At 44.7% G+C, this 20,519-nt stretch overlaps 1 protein-coding gene across 1 annotated transcript; it reads right to left on the bottom strand.

The window, feature by feature from the left end:
* Positions 1–552: 552 nt before the first annotated feature.
* Positions 553–19,665, bottom strand: LOC138428956 (eukaryotic translation initiation factor 3 subunit C). Its single transcript, XM_069569935.1, has 21 exons — positions 19,577–19,665; positions 19,310–19,440; positions 17,821–17,886; positions 17,525–17,714; positions 16,993–17,118; positions 16,747–16,801; positions 16,034–16,140; positions 15,509–15,636; positions 9,625–9,784; positions 9,401–9,504; positions 8,828–8,969; positions 8,537–8,662; positions 8,312–8,405; positions 7,171–7,361; positions 6,703–6,927; positions 2,664–3,027; positions 1,418–1,577; positions 1,264–1,329; positions 1,088–1,175; positions 830–992; positions 553–731 (listed from the first exon to the last, which is right to left on the bottom strand). Exons 2-21 carry the CDS (start codon positions 19,408–19,410, stop codon positions 649–651), a joined length of 2,739 nt encoding a protein of 912 aa, XP_069426036.1. The 5' UTR covers positions 19,411–19,440; positions 19,577–19,665; the 3' UTR covers positions 553–648.
* Between the last annotated feature and the right edge of the window lie 854 nt (positions 19,666–20,519).

Raw genomic sequence — 20,519 nt, forward strand, 5'->3', positions numbered from 1 at the left:
CCCACCACCCAACCACCTGAAATGTTCATTACTATTGCCTCCATTATGCTGTCCCTGCCGTTTATGCCCCATTGTGCTGTGCTGTGCTTAGTTGCTCAGTGGTGTCTGACTATTTGTGATCCTAAGAACTGTAGCCTGCCAGGCTCCTCTGTCCATGGGGATTCTCCAGGCAAGAATTATGGATTGGGTCACCATGCCCTCCTCTAGGGGATCTTCCCAACCCAGGGATTGAACCCGGGTCTCCCGCACTGCAGACGGATTCTTTACTGAGCCACCAGGGAAGCCCCGTTATGGCCCATAATCACATCTTATTCCATACTTCCACCACCTTCAAAAAAACAAACTAAACCCTGTTATAACTTACGTTTTTACAATTTTTTGCCAAATGTCAAAGAGTAGCAAGCTCGTGAAGTCAGGAATATGCCCAAGTCTACCCTGAATCCTGAGCCCTGTGCCTGTCACATGATAGAAACTTAGAAACATAATTAGCAAATAAATGCATCTAACACATGTGCCAACCTCTGGCAACATGCAGACAACCAGGAACTGCAGTAACTCTAAACAGACCTTTAATGACAGACCTTTAATGCAGTGTGGTTGGACCTAAAGGGTGAATGGTCTAGGGCACTGGGGACAGAAATCAAGCCATCAGTAGGCCGTCTGAGACTGCTGCTGGCGGTAGCCACCTCGGCGCATGTAGCCCTCATTTTTCCGGTAGCCGTCTTTCTGGTCTGCAGGAGAGAGATGGGGAGGGGAGGTGGTGAGAGCCAATGGAGGGGCAGGAAGGGGGCCAAGATCCTGAGAGCGAATAGGGGGTGGGAGCACTCACCTCGGAAGTAGCCACCATAGGTACCCTGCTTGTGGTCAAACACCCGCTCGTTGTTCTCCACCAGGCTGCCCAGCTTCTCGGCCAGCTGCAGGGCCAGGTTCTGCTGGGCGGTGGGTTCTGTGCGGTGCATCACCACGGTCTGTGTCGGCTGGTCTAGGGAGGCCTGACAGGAGGGAGGCAGAGCAAGGGTCACAGCAGTCTCCTCCATACTGAACTCTCCATGACACCACCTGCCCTGGCGCCACCCCTGGCTCTCACCATCAACTCCTCATTAATGATCATCTTGCTGATGATGGAGTGTACCGTGGGCAGGTCCAGCTCAAACATGTCGGACAGCGTCTCCATGCTGGGGAGAAAGAAGGCCCAGAGCGGGGAGCAATGAGAACCCGTGACCACAACCTGGGGCTCCTCTGTCTGCCCAGGGCCCATCCTACCTGATGGAGTCGTAGACACTGCTATAGGTGAACAGGTAGGTCCGCAGTGACTCCTCCTGGATCTTCCTGTGGGGAGCAGGAAGAAAAGGGGGAGACTGTCAGAGAGAAGACCAACCGGTTTCTTCCCCCCATCAGGATCTCACTCTCGGCTCACCTAACCAGCATGGTTCTGACTTTGTCGGCCTCCGGGAAAAGGTCCCACACTTTGCCATTCATCTTCTCATTGATGATAAAACTGTGGCAGGTCTTCCAGTCGCCCATCTTCATGGCCTTAGAGGCAGCAACAACATGTTCCCTCATGGACTCGGGGGGGCCTGAAAGATTCGGAATGAGGCAGGAACTACGGAAACTTGGGACAAGGGATCCTGTACCCACAAGCACTGTTTAAGGAGGAACCCAGGCCAGGAGAGTCAACAGCCAGACTGAGACTCTCCTGCTCTCGGTTAAGTAGCCATGAGACTGTACAAGTCACTTAGTATCAGAATAAATTTATTTAGACTAAATTAGTCCATGACGTGCCTCAGGGGATTGGTCAGTTCCCTGAAAACGTTGACAAATCGCTGTGTGCACCCTTATGTACCTTTTCCTAGGAAAGGGTCCACAGATTTTGTCAGATTCTTGCAAGATTCACTAACCTAAAAATAAGTCCAACATCTCAATTGTTCTCTACTTTTGGTTTCACTGCAGGTAGTAGTAGAGAGAGGTAGGGAATGAACCAAGAAGCCCTAAGAGATGCTGTACACACGGATTTTCACTGGAAATTTTCCAATTAGGAAAAAAACAAAGCACCACTCCAGAGCGCAAACAAAATCTGCCTCAAGTGCACGTGCACTTAGTATGACCACACACGTATGGGCAGAGGGCAAATGTGTAAGGGGACGTGGCTGTGGGCGGTAAGCCTGGCTCATTCACCAAGTCCTTCCATGCACCAGCCTCACAGGAAGGAGGCAATTCAAATTCTTTTCCCAGTGAAATCGCAAAAACCTCTGGGCTGAGTGACTGGATCTTTCAAAGCAATCAAAGGAGCCAATGCTAGACTCTTAATGCCCTGGATCTAGTTAATTAGCTGAAAAACATGCATGAAAGAAGAAAATGTCAGAGAGACACATATCAGCTGTGTTTACCCTGGGTAAAGTCACTTAACTTTTGTGCCTCAGTTTCTTAATCAGGAAAAAGGGGGTCAAAATAGTATCTACATCACAGGGTTATTACTAATGAAAAAAATTATTATTTATAAAACATCTAGCATCAAGCAGTACCATGTAAATCTACACTAATTTAAAAACATTGTTGGCATCAGGTCACAGAAAGTTTAAACCATCCTGAGGGAAAGTTACTCCCTTTAGCGTCTCTGATCACAAGTAGTGAAGGAACAAACGAGAGCCAGAGCCCCCACTCACCCAGCAAGGGCTGCCGCTCGCCCACCCGCAGCTGGTGATGGAACTGCTTGCTGATCATGCGTCGGCGGGCGTCGCTCTCGTGGGCGGCCATGTAGGGGATCTCTAGGAGCATGGCCGACACCAGGTAAACACACTCCAGCAGCTCCAGGTTTATGTGCAAGTGGAAGGGCACCTGCCGGCGCCGCTCCACCTTCTCCTGCTCCTGGTTGCGCTCCTGCAGGCTGCGCAGCAGCAGGCCCTGGCCCAGAAGCTCCTTGGCCCGGCCGCTTGACTGGATGTCCAGCAGGGCGTTGTGCGCATCCTTGGTCAGGCCTTGGCGGAAGGCACAGATGCCCAGCTGCACCATGGTGCGGTTGTACAGGATCTAGGAGTAAAGGGTGACGCACTCAGAGGTGACGGCCACAAGGCAATCATCACACATACAAGAGACATCAAGGACTGTGCTGTGGGCTAGGACAGACAGCAAAACAGACCAAGTCCTCCCCTTCCATGGAGTTTACACTCTAGAAACAGGGGTGTGGAGGACAAAATAGCCATAATACACAGGTGGTGATTCATGCTAAGGGGAAAAATAAAGCAGAGGCGTTAAGAAGGGAGTTTGTGTGGTGGTAGCAGCGGTGGGAACTCGCAATTTTATGTAGGATAACTAGGCAAGGCCTCATTTTGAAGGTGATGTTAAAAATAAAGACCTAACAGAAAAAGAGCAAGTCATGCAAGTATCTGGGGGAAGAAGAATATTTTAGAAAAAAGGAAAAGTAAATGCAAAGGCCTTGTGGAAGAATTGTGCCAGACATATTCAAGGAACAAGGAGTTCCATATGGCTAGAGCTGGTAAAAGATGTGATCAGAAACTGGGCAAATACAGGACCTTGTAAGCCACGTTGAAGATTTTAAGATGATAAACTACCGGAAAGTTTTGAGCAAATAAAGTGATATAATTTGACTTTATTAACAGGATTACCCTGGCTGCTGTATTAAGAACAGCCTGAGGAGATATAAGGGCAGAAGCAGAAAGAGAGACCAGGAAGCTAACAGTGGCTTAGACCAGAGGGCACGAGTGGAAGTGATAGTAAGTGATCAGATACGGATTTTCAACACAAATGCCTGGGGACTCAAGTGTGGAATATGAGAGAAAAACAAGAATCAAGGATGACTCGCAAGGTTTCTGGCTTAGGCAACTGAAAAGATAGACTTGTCAATAATTAAGATAAGGACTACTGTAGGCAGTATAAGTACAGATTTTGGCAGGGGGGAAAGACCAACAAAAATATAAACATCAATATCAGTCATGAACTTAAATACAAAGAGCCTTAAAAAACACTAACAAGCAGAATCCAGCAATATATAAAATAGATAATACAGCAAGACCGAGTAGGATATATCTCAGGAAAGAAAGGCTGGTATAAAAATCTAAATCATGGTTATTTACCATATAAACAGAATAATGGCGAAATAACTGTGCATTATTTCAACAGATACAGGAAAAGATTTTAACAAAACTCAACACCTATTAAGGACAAACATTCCCAGCCAGCTAGGACCAGAAGAGAATTTCATCAATCTGAGAAAATCTATCTACAAAAATACTACAGCTAACATTATTTTAAATGGTGAGATGTTCACTGCTTCCTTGCTAAGACTGGGAACAAGGCAAGATGGCTGCTCTCACTTCTATTCAGCACTAAGTATTAGATATTTGAATCATAATATGATAAAAGAGAAATTAAAAACAAAGAAATCATAAAGACTAGTGAAGTAATAAAACTGTTCCCATGTGCAGATAACATGATTCAGTAAAACATTCTTAAGTAATCTATAAAATACTAGACCCAATACTGTTGCCCCTCAGTGTCCATGGGGGATGGTTCCTGGATCCCCCCTAGACACCAAAATCTGCAGATGCTCAAGTCTCTTACATGAAATGACAGAGTATCTGTATATTTACAGTGTGTGTGACCTCAGTTGTCTGACTCTTTGCAACTCTATGGACTACAGCCCGCCAGGCTCCTCTGTCCATGGGATTTTTTCCAGGCAAGAATACTGGAGTGGGTTGTCATTTCCTCCTCCAGGGGATTTTCCCTACCGAGGGATCGAACCCGTTGTCTCTTGCATCGGCAAGTGGATTCTTTACTACTGAGCCACCTGGGAAATCCATATATATGGTACATCCTCCGAAATAATTTAAATCATCTCTAGTTTACTTATAACAACTAATACAATTATAAGTGCTTTGTAAATATTACCAGTTAAGGCAAATTCTGTTTTTTTTTTGAACTTTCTGGATTTCCCCCTACAATGTCTTCAACCTGCAGTTACTTGAATCCTTGAATATAGAGGGCTAGACTAAAAGTGGGAGAAGGCAATGGCATGGACAGAGGAGCCTGGTAGGCTGCAGTCCCTGGGATCGTGAAGAGGCAAACATGACTGAGCGACTTCACTTTCACGAATTAGAGAAGGAAGTGGCAACCCACTCCAGTATTCTTGCCTGGAGAATCCCAGGGACAGGGGAGGCTGGTGGGCTGCTGTCTGTGGGGTCGTACAGAGTCGGACACAACTGAAGTGACTTAGTAGCAGCAGCAGCAGACTAAAAGTGAATTTAGCAAAATGGCAGGATCCAAGGCCAAATGTAAAAAAATTAGCTATATTTTTAAATACCTGTAATTAACGAAAAAATGAAATTAAGAGGGGTTTCCTGGTGGTCCAGTGGTTAGGTGCTTGCACTGCCATGGCCCAGATTTAATCCTTGGTTGGGGAACTGAGATCCCACAAGCCAGCCAAAATAAAATTTTAAATTAAAAATTACATTTATAAAAGCATCAAAAATCATACAATTCTCAGGAATAATTTTTTAAAGGATGTGTAGTATCTATGCAGTGAAAACCACAAGACATTGCAGACAAGTTGTAGAAATTAAATGAAGAGATAACACGTCAGATTGAAAGGTTCAAACTTGAACAAAGTCAGAGTCATATGGCTTGACTTCAAAGACTTACTCTAAAAGAACAGCAATCAAGACAGTATGGGACTGGCATAAGGAAAGACAAAAAGATGAAGAAATGGAATAGAATAAAGAGTCCAAAAATACACCTACAAGGTCATGTAGTTTTTCATATGGTTTTCCAAAAGCACCAAAGCAATACAACGGGGAAAGAATACAGTCTGACCCTGACTTCACACCATTTGCAAAAATCATAGATCTAAATGTGAAAGCTAAAACCACACGAATTTCCAAAAAATAAAAAAAGAATATCTTTATGAATTACGTAAGCAAAGGTTTCTTTAGACAGAATTTCCAAAATAATAACCATAAGAGAAAAAACTGATATTTTGACTACATACATTCAAAACACATGGTTAAAAAAGTGAACAGGAAAACTCCAGACTGGAAAAAATATCTGGAAAATATTTATCTGACAAAGGACTGATCTCCAGGATATATAAAGATTTCCTACAACTCAGTAAGAAAAGATGAACAATCCTTTAAAAAAAGGGATGGAGGGGTTGACAAGACATTTTATGAAAGAAACATATAAGGCCAATAAACCTTAAAAAGTAGTCAATTTCAATAGTTATCAGGGAAATACAAACTGATACGAGATGCTATTAGACAACAACTATTATGGCCAAAACTGAAAAGACCAACAACACTAAATATTGACGAAGCTGTTCAGCTGCCAAGTCGTTTCTGACTCTCTGTAACCCCATGGACTGAAACCCTCCAGGCTCCTTTGTCCACTGGATTCTCCAGGCAAAAATACTAGCGTGGGTTGCCATTTCCTTCTTGATGGGATCTTCCCAACCTAAGGATCAAACCCCTTTCTCCTGCACTGGCATGCGGACTCTTTACCACTGGGCCACGTGGGAAGTTGCGTGCAGGAGAACCAAAGAATGCTGCCACCTGGGAAGAACCAAGTGTCTCCCTGTATCTGCATCAGCCAGACAAGAGGCTAATCCGACTGAGCCACCCTGCCTGAACACAGAGAGAGGACAGGGGCCCAGCCTGGTCTTCCCAGGGCCAGAGCGCCTCCTTGCCATCTTACCTGGACTGGTGGGTCTGCATGCTGAATGTTGTCCTGCAAGTGGCTCATGAGCATGAGGTCCCGGGCCTGGTACCAGCGGGAGTGCAGGGCGTGATGGTAGATATGGCAGAGGATGGCGCATGTGCGGATTCGGTCTGTGCGGTCCTTGGCATAGATGTACTTGCACAGTCTCTCCATCAGCACAGCTGAGTCCTCACCCTCATTTTCGGCCTGATCTTGCTCAGACTGGAGGGGTGGGGGTGGGGAGATATTGTTGGAGGAGAAGAGGCAAAGATAATGGTTCTAAATGGCTCTGGCTTCAGCAACCAAAGATGAGACTCCATCCTGCCCATTCTAGTCCCTCAGGGTTTCCGTCTCTGCTCCAGCTGACAGTTCCCAGGGAACAGGATATCGGTCATCAAGTCCCAACAGAGGTGCAGAACCAATGGACACACGCCCTGCCCTCTGACATGGCAGCCGAGCACTCACCTTTGAGGAGCCCTCAGGCGGGGTAAGCTGCCGCTGATGGGCCTTGTAATCAAACTTGTAGTAGGTGTGGAGAATGCGCCTCAGGTAGACGCGGCAGATCTCTTCAGTGGTGCCCTTCTCCTCCAGGTAGCGCTGCACACGCTCAATGATGGCGCATACCTGGGCCTCATCCTTCAGGTGCTCCACGTACTCTGGCAGGGAGAACACCCACCCTCCACTTAGCCAGGCACCCAGGCCTCCCCAACCATACGTCCCTCATCAATCCAATGACCTCTCTGTTTTCTGTACCCATCAGAAAAGTGTGCCCATTGTGCGCGCAAAACACCATTCTCTCCTGGGACATGTTAAGCTCACTTTCCAAGCCTTCTGTCAGGCACTCTCTTCTGCTAACTCCTCCCAATTTAACTCCTCATCCTCCTCATTCGGCTCTCCCCTCAAATGGGCCCTACTTACCTTCTTCAAGCATTATTTCAAGCCGGCCACCACCTGTGTCATCCTCTGTTACAGGTCCTGATCTGAATTTTTACACTATCTATAACTGACTGGTTCATTTAAAAAATTTATTTATTGGGTTGTTCTGGGTCTTAGTTGTGGCATGTGGAATCTAGTTCCCTGATAATTTAAACCCAGAACTCCTATATTGAGAGTGCAGAGTCTTGGCCACTGAACCACCAAGGAAGTCCCTTGTTCATTTTTTTTTTGGTAGAACTGCCTTTCTTTAGCACCGAAATGTAAGCTTCCCAAGCATGAAAGCCATAGGCTTTCTCATTCATAGTTACACAGTTTACTTGGTGGGCATGGGTGGACACTCACATTTTACCGTGTAAACGTCCTATGCTTCTTCATCCTAAAGCCTAAGGCATGCAAGCCAAACAAGTCAAGTGGACAGAGATTTTATCCCAATGGTTCTCAAGGTTGCAGATAGCATTACCACTTAGGAACATGTTAGCAATGCAAAATCTGACACCTCATCCAGACCTACTAAATCACAAGCTGTGGGAGTGGGGTCCGGTATCTTAAACAGGCCCTGTGGTATGAATGCTAGAGTAAGGAAGGGCTGGCTTCCCAAACACTCTAAGTACAATCCTTTGTTTTAATCACTGTACTTTTCCTCCCACTGATGCCTATGCCTCAGGCTCACCTTGGGAGTGAGGATCAGTGTTCTGCATTATTTTGGTAAATTCTTCATCCATTCGTTCCACCAGAGTTAAGATGCAGCCACGGACACGCAGTGGCTGAAGAGAAGGCAAAGGAGGAAATAAATTAGTCCAGATTCCAGTCCTAGCTTTCAACCCTTCTGTCTCTGACGGGCCTTCCCAAAGCAGACAGCACACACCTCCAGTTAGCTGCTAAATCCCCTCTTTACCTGGTCTGCATTATGCAGGTTCTCACTCTCTTCCAGAATGTTCTCTCCGACAAAGATGTTAGGGTTTGCAAACAGGATGTCCATCAGCTCATTGATGCAGTCCAGACACTTCTGCCACATCTCAGGCTGCCAAGAGAAGGCAGCTGAGGTGTGCAGGTGGAACAAGCAGATGCCTCCCACGCACCTTTCCCCAGGAATCCAGGGGCCTTCCTCAGCCACTGAGTCCTGAGACACGAGGCCCCTTCCCACGACCCACCAGCTCCACCCTGGGATGCTCAGTATCACTCTTACCTTCATGTATGTGGCCAGGTTGGGGTTGTAGTCATAAAGAGAGGCGATGATGTTGAACTTGATCTTGACGATGACGCCCTCTCCTAGGTTGTTTTCAGAGGCAATCTGAACCAGCAGCTGCAGCAGCTCAATCTGGGCTGCACTGTAGAGGGGAGAGAATTGGGTGAGGAGGAGGAGACACATTAAAAAGCCTCACCTTGTCCTCTTCAGATAAGCAAGGCAACCTTATTTCCAACACCCACCCCCAGCCTCACCACCTGTACACTTGCTTCTCCTTCATAAATTTCAAACAGAAATAGGAATAATGCAAACTACCATCCTCTTTAGTCACGGAACAACTAAAGAAGGTGAGCATCACCCCCATTTTACAAATGGGGAAATAGCCGCCAAAGGTTAAGTGACTGATTTAAGGTCAAAGGGAACCAAACTAGCAGACAATGGACCAGGAGTATTCCAACTACTTCATTCCTTCTACTAAAGAGCACTATTTCCCCACCAACCTCCACCTCCATTATCTCAAAAGAAAATGAGATTTCATCCTGTAATCACAAAGCCCAGTCCCACGAATCTTACCGATCAGTTCCTTTCTTGCCTCGTGCCTGTAGGATCTCATTCAGTTTCTTGATGACAACAGCGTGGGTGATCTCAGTTCCCTTGGCAAACATTTTTGGCTTCTCCTAGATAACATACATTATCATGAGCAGGCTGCCTTAACTTTTCTCCCGAATCTGACCTGGACAGCACCCATATGCTCTCTCAGACTGGTTCCCCATTCATTTTAGTTCTAAAATCCTCACCTTAACGAGGGGCACGCCACCTCGGACTCTCTCCCACTCGCCACCCTCATTGTCTTCCTCCTCCTCATCCGGGCGCCTGGATTTCCTGTCGTGCTTCTTCTTGGCTTTGTCCTCCCGTTTCTTCTCAGCCGCCTTTTTGTCCTCCTCTGTGGTGGGGGCCCTGCAAAGAGACACAGGAGAAGATGAAAGATCAGCCCCCTCTCCACCTCTGAGGCATTTCCCTGCCACGAACTTCTTTTTCTCCACCTAAACCTGGGTCCAAGTTACACTCTCTAAGAATGACCTACAGTTAACTATAACCATCACCAGAGTAAGGGCTACTAAGCAGCTGCATCTGTCAGGCTACTAGCCAAGGTCTGTTACCATACCACACTAAGAAACTCTTACGAAGGGAAAGGTTTGGCCTGGTTTCAGAACACAGAGATGCTAACTAGGCTGCCACAGACACAGAAACAGCCTGTCACGCTGCTTCACAACCAAGCTTGGAGGTTTCCCAAAAAATCCATAAGCACACAGTTGTTCTCTGGTACTAGCTGCTCTGTCCAGACTAGGTTTTTATAGGCAACCGGCTAATCAGTTTAAAATCAGTGCTTAGGGAAAAAAAGTGCAAAATATTTTTTGCTGTCCCCAGACGGGCTGCTTTCCCCCCACCTTTCTTTCCTCTCTTATGACGAATGATTAATAAAAAATTCTGAATTTTAAAAACAAAACTGCTCAATACAACAAAATGTACCACCACCCCAAAGAGAGAAAGAATACTGGCTACCTCGAAGTAGGTTTAACCCACTTGACGCCTGAAACTATCTCCAGACTTTAATACGTACATTAAGCCAAATACTTATAATAAAGATATTACATTTAATATTTATAATAAGCCAAATGACAGGGACAAAGTATTTCAAACTTTATACATTTAAACATTCACAAATAAATTTTATTTTAAATGCTTAAAAGATTTGACTACATTTTAGTAATAGTTTATAAATTTTCCAGTTGGATTAAAACTTTCCCTTGGCCAAAAAAATTATGCCATACCTTTTTTTTTTTCTGCCATGCTGCACTGCTTGTGTGTGGCATGATGGTTCCCCAACAGGCACTGAACCTGGGCCATGGCAGTCAGAGTGCTAAATCCCAACCATCTGACCACCAGGAACTCCCTGTGCCTGCACTCTAAAAGCTTACCGGTTTTCCTTCTGTACTATTGCAATATTCTCTAATAAAAATTCATTTCATAGGTAAAATCCTTTGCAAATGTGCAAAGCATGTTCATTAAGCTGAAACTGTTTGGTCTGCATCATCCATACCCAAAGCTCTGAGACCAAAAGACCTGCGTGTGTGCCTGAGTGCTGTCACTTCAGTCATATCCAACTCTTTATAACCCTATGGACCACAGCCCACCAGGCTCCTCTGTCCATGGCATTCTCCAGGCAAGAAGACTGGGATGGGCTGCCGCACCCTCCTCCAGGGGATCTTCCAGAGAACCCATGTCTCTTACATCTCCTGCAGTGACGTGGGGATTCTTTACCACAATGGGCCACCTGGGAAGCCCAGAACCTAATGCTATTTAAAAATCAATGCTGTCTATACTTAAAAAGAATTTAATCTTCCTTGGCCTAAAGTTTTACTCTAAACCCTCAAGATACTGTGATTCACACATCAAAAACATGATGAACTCTCACCCCATGAAATTCTAACTGAAAGACCTAAAATTTGACTTGACCTCTCCTCTATGGCAGAGTATACTTTGGTATATTCAAATCTTGTTAGAAATGATCAGAAAACTAACATTTCTGCTCTCAGGTATATATTCAACACATACAAGCTACTTTTCTAGGACATTACCAGATACACCTCTACCTAAATACACAACTAAGAAATTGAGATGGTTAGATAGCAACACCAACTCAATGGACATGAATTTGAGCAAATGCTGGGAGATAATGTAGAATGGGAAGCCTGGTGTGCTGCAGTCCATGGGGCTGCAAAGAGCAGAACATGACTTAGAGAATAAACAACAAAACTACACTGAAAAGGACCATTCCCTACCCTCTTTACCACAACTCTTATCTAGAACCACTAAACATACACATACTAGATTTCCTCAGTTTGTACTTAAGAATTCTACCCCAACTACAAATTCAGAAACACAAACACGTGATTTATAATTTACCTCCAGTATGGTCCAAAATAACAAATAATTTAAAATTTTAGCCCCAAACTAAAAAATTCTTTAAATAAGAATTAACCCTAAATAGGGAATTCCCTGACAATCCAGCGGTTAGGACTCTGAGTTATACTGTTAAGTGCACGGGTTTGATCCCTGGCTGGGGAACTAAGATTCCCCCAAGCCATGTGTCTCAGCTAAAAATTTTTAAAAAAGAAAAAGAATTAATCCAAAACAAAACTGACTTCAAATACTGGTCAGTCAAGGTTAATAAATAAAGATGTGCAATAAGTAACAACTTATTGTACCTGGATAAATATTTTGGGGAAAATCAATTAAGAAAACAGCCACTTGATTAAAAGTTCACTCAACTGATTCTTAATGACATTCTCCTAGACAGACTTAGCCTGATTAGAAAATTAAACAGACTAAAGATCCTAAATGTTTATTATATCTGTGACTGTCCTCATATTTTCTGCCCAAACCCACTACCTAATATCCAGGTGCTTTAATGTTGCTAGACAACCTTATTACCCTTATTACATCAAAGAGACGGAAGCTCTTGAGATTAAACCCGTTTATGTGTTTGTTTTGACCCAAAGATGAAAGCTGAGAAATTTTTATGAGGGAAAGGGTATAGACTGGCTTAACATAGAGATGTTGAAAAAGGATGCTGGCAGACATTATAGGGGACAGCCTGTCATGTTTCTAGATAATCCATTAAGAACTGAAATCAACCCTGGCTGGCGTAGATAGCTAGTGAGTTTACACACACACAAATGTGCAAACAGAATTCAATATTCCCACTGCTGTCTGTGGTTTTTCCCTTCTTTGTTCCTCTTTCTTATACAAATTCTCTTTTGTTCTCGCTTGGAAATCAATCTTAAAAATTGGTCTATCTCATTGTACAAGTAAAACAGTATATCTGAATTATGAATTATCCTTTAACACTACAAAACCAAAAGCTCTTAATGTCAATAAGGCCTCTGAGGATTCGATAGTTAACCGGACCACTAACATTGAAATTTTATATAAATCTAATCTTAAATTTTTTTTCGGGGGGGGGGGTCTGGGGGGAGGTTAGGTATACAAAGTAAACTTTCATAGGTTTAAAAAAAAACGTATCCAGGGTAATCTCTGAAGTGAAAAATTAATAAAGACAGAATTAATCTTAAAAAAAAAAAGGGGGGGGGCCCTTCCCTATAGCTCAGTTGGTAAAGAATCCGCCTGCAAAGCAGGACACCCTGGTTTGATTTCTGGGTCAGGAAGATTCGCTAGAAAAGGGAAAGGCTACCCACTCCAGTATTCTGGTCTGGAAAATGCCATGGACTGTATAGTCCTTGGGGTTGCAACGAGTTGGACATGACTGAGAGGCTTTCACTTCACAATCTTAAAAATAATTATTCTGAAAAATAATTTGGAAAGTCAAACCTCTCTTGGTTTTTGTTGAGGATTTTTAAATTTAAATTTCATGAAAGATACTGGTTTGTAGCTTTCTTTTCTTGTGATATCCTAAGTTTAACTTTAGAGTCCAACTTGCCTCCTGTGTGCCTTTGTGCAGCACACAGGTGAAGTGTACATTGACACACACTGGCCCAAACAGTGGAGACGTCAATATCCAATTACTGAAAGACAAACCCATAAAGGAGATACAAAAGCTATGAACCAATAATAAGGGTGACAGTTTTATAGGATGTCAACAGGCATAAAAGATGAGTTTCACGGTAAAAGTGAACTTAAGAGATGGTTAATAAAACAAAGTTAAGCGGATCGAATTTGCTTAACTGATGCATGGTTGGAAATCCTCTGAGAAAGGAATATGATATTGTGGTATAATAAGAAATATTTATTTGGTCTTTGTCCTCAGTTCCTGGCACAGAGCTCCTAAAACTCTTGGAATTTCCCAAGCAATAGGAGCATCTTTTGTTCTAATGAGGCTTTGGCAGGCTTTGAGAAAGGTTTCAGGATGGAGGCTGGTTGCCAGAAAGACCCAGGCATGAACAGAGGGTTGGAACTTACAAAATGGCTATGTCAAGATCCTTGCAATGTCACAGAACTCACTAATACCTGAAGCAACGTAACTCCAACTTTTGAAAGCAACCCTTAGAGCATCAGTATTCCTGCCAGTTATCACTGAGCTTGATACCTGACTCCTGTAGACTACGCAGGGATAGCTATCACCCTGAATTCAGAGGAAGGAGAAGGATCGAAGAAGGTTAAGTGACTCACCCGAGTTGACAACAACTCAAGTAGAATGGGCTAAGACCAGAATTCAAATCAGACTCCTCTCCCATTCTGTAACAGTACTAGTAAAATTCAGGAAGGCCTGCTGCAGTCTACATGCTATATACTAAGTTCTCAGGAAGAGGGACAAGAGAAGCAACTATCACTGAGGACTCACCAACCCCAGTCCTGGGCTGCGGGGTTGTATCGCTCTCCTGTATTCTTGCAAGCATCCTAAAGACAGGGTCAAGTACCACCCCATTTTACAAATAAGAAAACTGAAGACTGGAAATATAAAATAGTTTATCCAGTATTACAGTTATTAAGGGGCTTCCCTGGTAGTTCAGAGGTAAAGAATCTGCCTGCCAAGCAAGAGACACAAGTTCAATCCCTGGAAAAGATAATGGCAACCCACTCTAGGATTCTTGCCTGGAGAATCCCCATGGACAGAGAAGCCTGGCAGGCTACAGTCTGTACGGCTGCAAAAGAGTTGGATATGACTTAGCAAGTAAACAACAATCATCATCAAAGAAAGATAAAACACTCAGTCCACAGGTAGTGAGTATTGCTACGGCTAAATATCTGGACACTGGAGCCTTCAAATCCATCTGCAAGACACATTAGCTTCATAACCTTAGCCAACTAACATACTTGACTTTGAGATCCCTCTGTTAGCCTCTACAACCTCAAAGGACTTCACAGGGGGAGAGGCAATATAGGGGCAAGGGAATAAGAGGTACAAACTACTTTGTTTTTGTGGCGCAGTCACTATGTCTGACTGTGACCCCAAGGACTGCAGCATGCTAGGCTCCCCTGTCCTCCACTATCTCCTGGAGTTTGCTGACATTCCAGTGAGTTGGTGATGCTCTCTAACCATCTCATCCTCTGCTGCCCAGGTACAAAATAAGCTACAAGGATATACCACATAACACCAGGAACAGAGCAAATATTGTATACTCTATAAAGGGAGTATAACTTTTAAAAATTATGGATCACTGGACTTCCCTCCTGGTCCAGTAGTTAAGAATCTACCTGCCAATGCAGGGACGTGGATTCAATCCCTGGTCTGGGAAGATTCCACAAGCTGCAGGGCAACTAAGCCTGTGCACCACAACTACTGAGCCAGCACATGCCTAGAGCCCATGCTCTGCAGCAAGAGAAGCCATCGCAATCAGAAGCCCACACTGCAACTAGAAAGTAGACCCTGCTCGCCAGAACTAGAGAAAGCAAACGAGCAACGAAGACCCAGTGCAGTCAAAAATTTAAAAAAAAAAAAAAAAAAAAATAAGGTATCATGGTACTGTACACCTGTAACTTATGTACTATATAGCAACTATACTTCAATAAAACATGTTTTACTGTAAAAATAAATAGAAATTAAAACTGAAATGGAAAATAAATAAATGGGACTCCAGAGAAGGAGTAACAAGTTTCAAGATGACTTTAAAGGCTTCCTGTCCTTTCCCCTGTAGCCAGATGTACCACTACTTTTCTTACTTTTTAAGGAATCTTGAGGCCAGCACAGTCTGTTTCCCTTCCTCCTCTTCTGAGTCTGAATCAGAAGATGTGGAACTTGTATCCCAAGCTTCTGAATCTTCTGAATCTTCTGAGTCCTCATCTTCATCCTTAAAAGAAAAAAAGATCAGAAGAAAGACAATGGGAAGACTGACTGGTGTTATCTCAGCTCTCCCTGCTGACCCGTGCTCTAAAGATTCTTAGGAGCAGAATGAGTGGTTGAATCAGGATATTGAGAGCTAGATTGGTCCACCAAGACCCAGAGAGAAGTGGTGACTTGCTCCAGGGACACATAGCTCCCCAGAGGCAGAGCTGGGACCAGACTCTAGTTCTCCTGATTCCAAGTCACTCTGTGCTCTAATCAAAAAGGAAACCTGTTCTGAGACCATACTCGGCTAATCCCCACCCCTCTGAACTCTAGGCCCCTGAGAGTCTATTCTTCTCCCTAGAGACCCAAGCATGGTCCACAGCAAGCAAACCATCCCTTAGTGTAACCCTGGCTCTAACCTCCTTTTTGAGGAACTTTCGACTCTCCCCAGAAGGGACTTCTGATTTCTTCTTTAAAAAAGCTGCAGCAGTGACTCCATCATCATCCTCATCCTCATCTGAAGAGCCTGGGAGGGAAGGGGAGAGAGAAGAAAAACAGAATGGGGAAGAGGTGAATGGCAACCAAGACAATAAGCCAAGGAAACCCCGAATTTTATATCTCCTTGTGCTTTTTGCTCAATTGAATTAGACTTTTGGCGACCCCATGGACTGCAGCCATTTCCCAGGCAAGAAGACTAGAGTTGGTTGCCATTTCCTTCTCCAGCAGATCTTCCCACCTAGGGATTAAACCTGAATCTCCTGCACTGCAGAAAGATTCTTCACTGCTCAGCCACCAGGATAGTCCTTTTGACCTCCTGCTGCTGCTGCTAAGTCGCTTCAGTCATGTCCGACTCTATGTGATCCCATAGACGGGAGCCCACCAGGCTCCCCCATCCCTGGGATTCTCCAGGTAAGAATACTGGAGTGGGTTGCCATTGCCTTCTCCAACGCATCAAAGTGAAAAGTGAAAGTGAAGTCGCTCAGTCATGTCTGACTCTCAGAGACCCCATGGACTGCAGCCTACCAGGCTCCTCCGCCCATGGGATTTTCCAGGCAAGAGTACTGGAGTGGGTTGCCACTGCCTTCTCCATTTGACCTCCTAACCAACTGCAACTAAGGGTTTTCTCACTCACCTTCTGAATCCTCCTCATTCTTCTCAGCATCTTCATCTGCAGACTGCTCAGGGTTCTTGACAGAAGGAAATGAGAAAATTAAGGATGCCTGCCAACTACTACTCCATCCCACCCTCTCCACCCCACAGAGCTGTCATCACGACTCCTTCCCCAGTCACACACTTCAGATGTGCAAATGCTTTTTTTGTGTCAGTCATGGGGGTCACTGTCCCCACAGTTTAAAAAGTCTCCCTTTAGCTCCCCCACCTGTTTGTAATTTGTAATATGAGACTCAAAATCTCGGTTGTATTTTCGGATCTTCTGGCGCAGAGTACTCAGGGCCTTGGCATTATTCTTGTTCATCTTCTTCTTCCCTTCTTTATCTTCCCACAGCTGAAGGAAAGAACAGGGAAGAAAAAGAGAATGAAGATCTGAGATTAAGTAGTCTTCTCTCAACTTCAGGCCTCACACTGTTGAGTCCTGCCATCTACATTCATATGTACTACTTAATAATGGCACATATTAACTTATGTTGCTTAACGACCCTTTATGTACGTACCGCTGTGAAAAGTATAAAACCACAAGTAAAAAAGTAATACAAGAGTAAGTATGATTAAAACTCTTAGCCTAAAAAAGTCCCTCTCCTTGCTTCACCCCCCCCCCCATTTCTTATGTTCTGGGAAACACTGAGTATTTGGCAAACAACTCGAGAGGAGTCATGATCTTTGGATATGGGTTAGGACAAAGTTCCAGGTCCACAGTCTCCTTCTGGATACCCCAGCAACCACAGGAATCACACCTCATTAAGATAGTCCTCCAGGTCAGCTAGGATCCGGATATAGAAGCGGGGGACACCTTCCTTGTCCACAATGCTCTTAGCCTTCCCATATGCTTTTCCCAAGAGCTCAAACTCTTCCAGGCACTTGGTGACATCCCGAATCTTCATGGCATTACGGATGGTCCGGATAAGGTTGGTCAATTCCTCAAACCTGGTTTGAGAGCCCAATACCACATTGGACATGCCCACCATCACCAACCATAAAACCCAACACTGCCCCAGAGACTCCCCGTCACCCAGCCTCCCCATGGCCTCACCTTTTATCCTTGGCGCTTCGGACAACTCTCTTGGTATCTTCTTCATCCTCACTCAGCAACAATGGCCTATTTGAAATGAAAAGACTATTAACTTCTGTTCCTAACTCCACTCTTTCCAAATGATCTCTCTTTTCCTCTTCCAACAGGGCAGGTGGAAGTGAATAACTTAGGCCCACTCCTACCACACCCATCTTGTTTTACTCTTCCTCTTCATGGCCTCATCATATAGAACTCAATCTTCTTAGCTTACTTCAAGTGAGGGTGTTTGTCAAATACTGTAACTCATACAAGGATGAGGATGACTGTCTCCATCCTCAAACATAAACAAACGAAGGTGCTTATTTACTGTGTCAAAAAAATTATGTGAAGACACAGCTCACTAAGAATTACTAAAAGTCAAGAGAAAAGGTACCTTACCTAGAATGAATGGAAAAGGTGGTACCTAAACTAGGTCCTGGAAAGCAATGTTTCCCACAGTGGGAGAGGACAAGGAAAGAGTCTCAATGGCTCTGACACCTCCATTTCTAGTTATTTTTCTTCAATAATTAAAAACCAGACCACAGACAGAATTCAGCTGGTAACAGTATCCCTTTTTTTTTCCCATCGTATTAATTTTTCCAATTATTTCCTATTTTATAACAAGTAATGTGATTTTCCACTTGTGACACAGATATGGAACTATATTCATAGGGATATATATACTTTTTCTTCATCTTTAAAAATGAGTTTTATGCTGAAACAAGACTCTGAAGTGATAATGTATATATATTCTTAAGCACAGGTATATGACAAAAATAACAAAGGTGGCATGTATGACGGAAGTTTGATGAACAACATTTCAATGTATCAAAGGGAGAAAAAAATGTCAGTTTGCAGAGATGGGAGAAGAGTATTTAAGTGGAGGTAAACAACAGGAGGGGGGATTCTCTGGTGGCTCAGAGGAAAAGAATCTGCCAGCAAATGCAGGAGATGCAGGTTCCATCCCTGGGGTGGGAAGATCCCTGGAGAAGGAAATGGCAACCCACGCCAGGATTCTCGCCTGGAGAATCCCATGGACAGGAGGAGCCCAGTGGGCTACAGTCCATGGGGCGGCAAAGAGTCCCGACAGGACTTAGCAGCCAAACAACAACACAACAGGAAAATACTAATAGACGTTTAAGAACCTCAGAGTCACATCAAGGAACTCCCAAACATCAAGCAAGTATTTGGGGTTTCTTACTGGTGCAACAGATTTAGCCAGTGGGAAATCTCTTCTCGTAACTCTATCCTTTGCCTGATGGGAGGATTCCCACGATTCACAGCACCCTAAGCTTTACGATCTTCCCCCCAGCAGTGCTTCAGTCCCTTAAACTCTCAACATCCTTAGAACCCGCTCTCACCGCCTCCACTTCCATTCTCCTTTTCTCTGGCGTATACGAGGCCTTCCACAGCCTGCTGAACCTCCGCCCCCCAACCCTGAGTGATCCCCATGGCCTAGGCCCTCACTCACTGTTTGCCGTAGTTACCCCCGACAGGTTTGGTGACGAGTTCCTCCCCGGACAGGGACGACTCAGACTCACTGTCGGAACCCGTGGTAAAAAACCGCGACATGGCGACGGCGCTGAGCGGCTGCGGCCGGACCTGTGGGAGAGACCGAAAGTCACGGGCTCCGAGAAGGGGACGGGGTCGCCATCTCCAGACCCCTACCTTTACCGTCCCCGCACATACGCTAACCCGGCTCCCCCTTTCCCAAGCACGAGGCCCATAGAGTACGTACCAGCTGAGCTCCCAAGTCACACTGCTTAACCAAAGCAGCGGAAACGCGGCGAGAAGGTGGGACTCACGTCACTTCCGGGAATCGGCGACGAACTGTATTGTGTGACTACAACTCCCAGTGGCCCTCGCGCCACGCAGGCTCTGAAGTAATTTTGGCCAAAGGCGTTCTAGAGATTCCCGGATCCTACAGCGTATCAGTACAGTCGCTCAGTTGTGTCCGACTGTTTGCGACCCCAGGGACTGCGGCATGCCAGGCTTACATGTCCATCACCAACTCCAGGAGCTTGCTCAAACTCATGTCCATCGAGTCGGTGATGCCATCCAGCCATCTCATCCTCTGTCGTCCCCTTCTCCTGCCTTCAGTCTTTCCCAGAATCAGGGTCTTTTCCAGTGAGTCACCTCTTTGCATCAAGTGGCCAAAGTATTGGAGTTTCAGCTTCAGCCATCAGTCCTTCCAATGAATATTCAGGACTGATTTCCTTTAGGATTGACTGGGTGGATCTCCTTGCAGTCCAAGGGACTCTCAAGAGTCTTCTCCAACACCACAGTTCAAAAGCATTAATTCTTCAGCATTCAGCTTTCTTTATGGTCCAACTCTCACATCCATACATAATGACTGGAAAAACCATAGCTTTGACCAGATAGACCTTTGTCAGCAAAGTAATGTCTCTGCTTTTTAATATGCTGTCTAAGTTGGTCATAGCTTTTCTTCCAAGGAGCAAGCATCTTTTAATTTCATGGCTGCAGTCACCATCTGCAGTGATTTTGGAGCCCAGGAAATTAAAGCCTGTCATTGTTGCCGTTGTTTCCCCATCACACGCCTCACCTATGGAATTAGAAGTACAAGGTCAGGAGTTTATTTTTTAAAGCCCCAACATGATGTTGATGACCTGCAAGATTTTTTGCTGTTGTTGTTGTTTTTAACTTCTTTTAAGCTTTATTGA

The sequence above is a fragment of the Ovis canadensis genome, chromosome 24, assembly GCF_042477335.2.
Source record: "Ovis canadensis isolate MfBH-ARS-UI-01 breed Bighorn chromosome 24, ARS-UI_OviCan_v2, whole genome shotgun sequence".
In the NCBI taxonomy this organism is placed as follows: domain Eukaryota; kingdom Metazoa; phylum Chordata; class Mammalia; order Artiodactyla; family Bovidae; genus Ovis; species Ovis canadensis.

Excerpts from the sequence above, each read along its gene's own strand:
- LOC138428956 (XM_069569935.1), bottom strand. The coding sequence starts at position 19,410 with ATGTCGCGGTTTTTTACCACGGGTTCCGACAGTGAGTCTGAGTCGTCC. Across the intron at positions 17,887-19,309 it reads GGGGGTAACTACGGCAAACA|GCCATTGTTGCTGAGTGAGG; the intron begins GTGAGTGAGGGC and ends CATTTCAAATAG. Across the intron at positions 7,362-8,311 it reads CACTGATCCTCACTCCCAAG|AGTACGTGGAGCACCTGAAG; the intron begins GTGAGCCTGAGG and ends TCTCCCTGCCAG.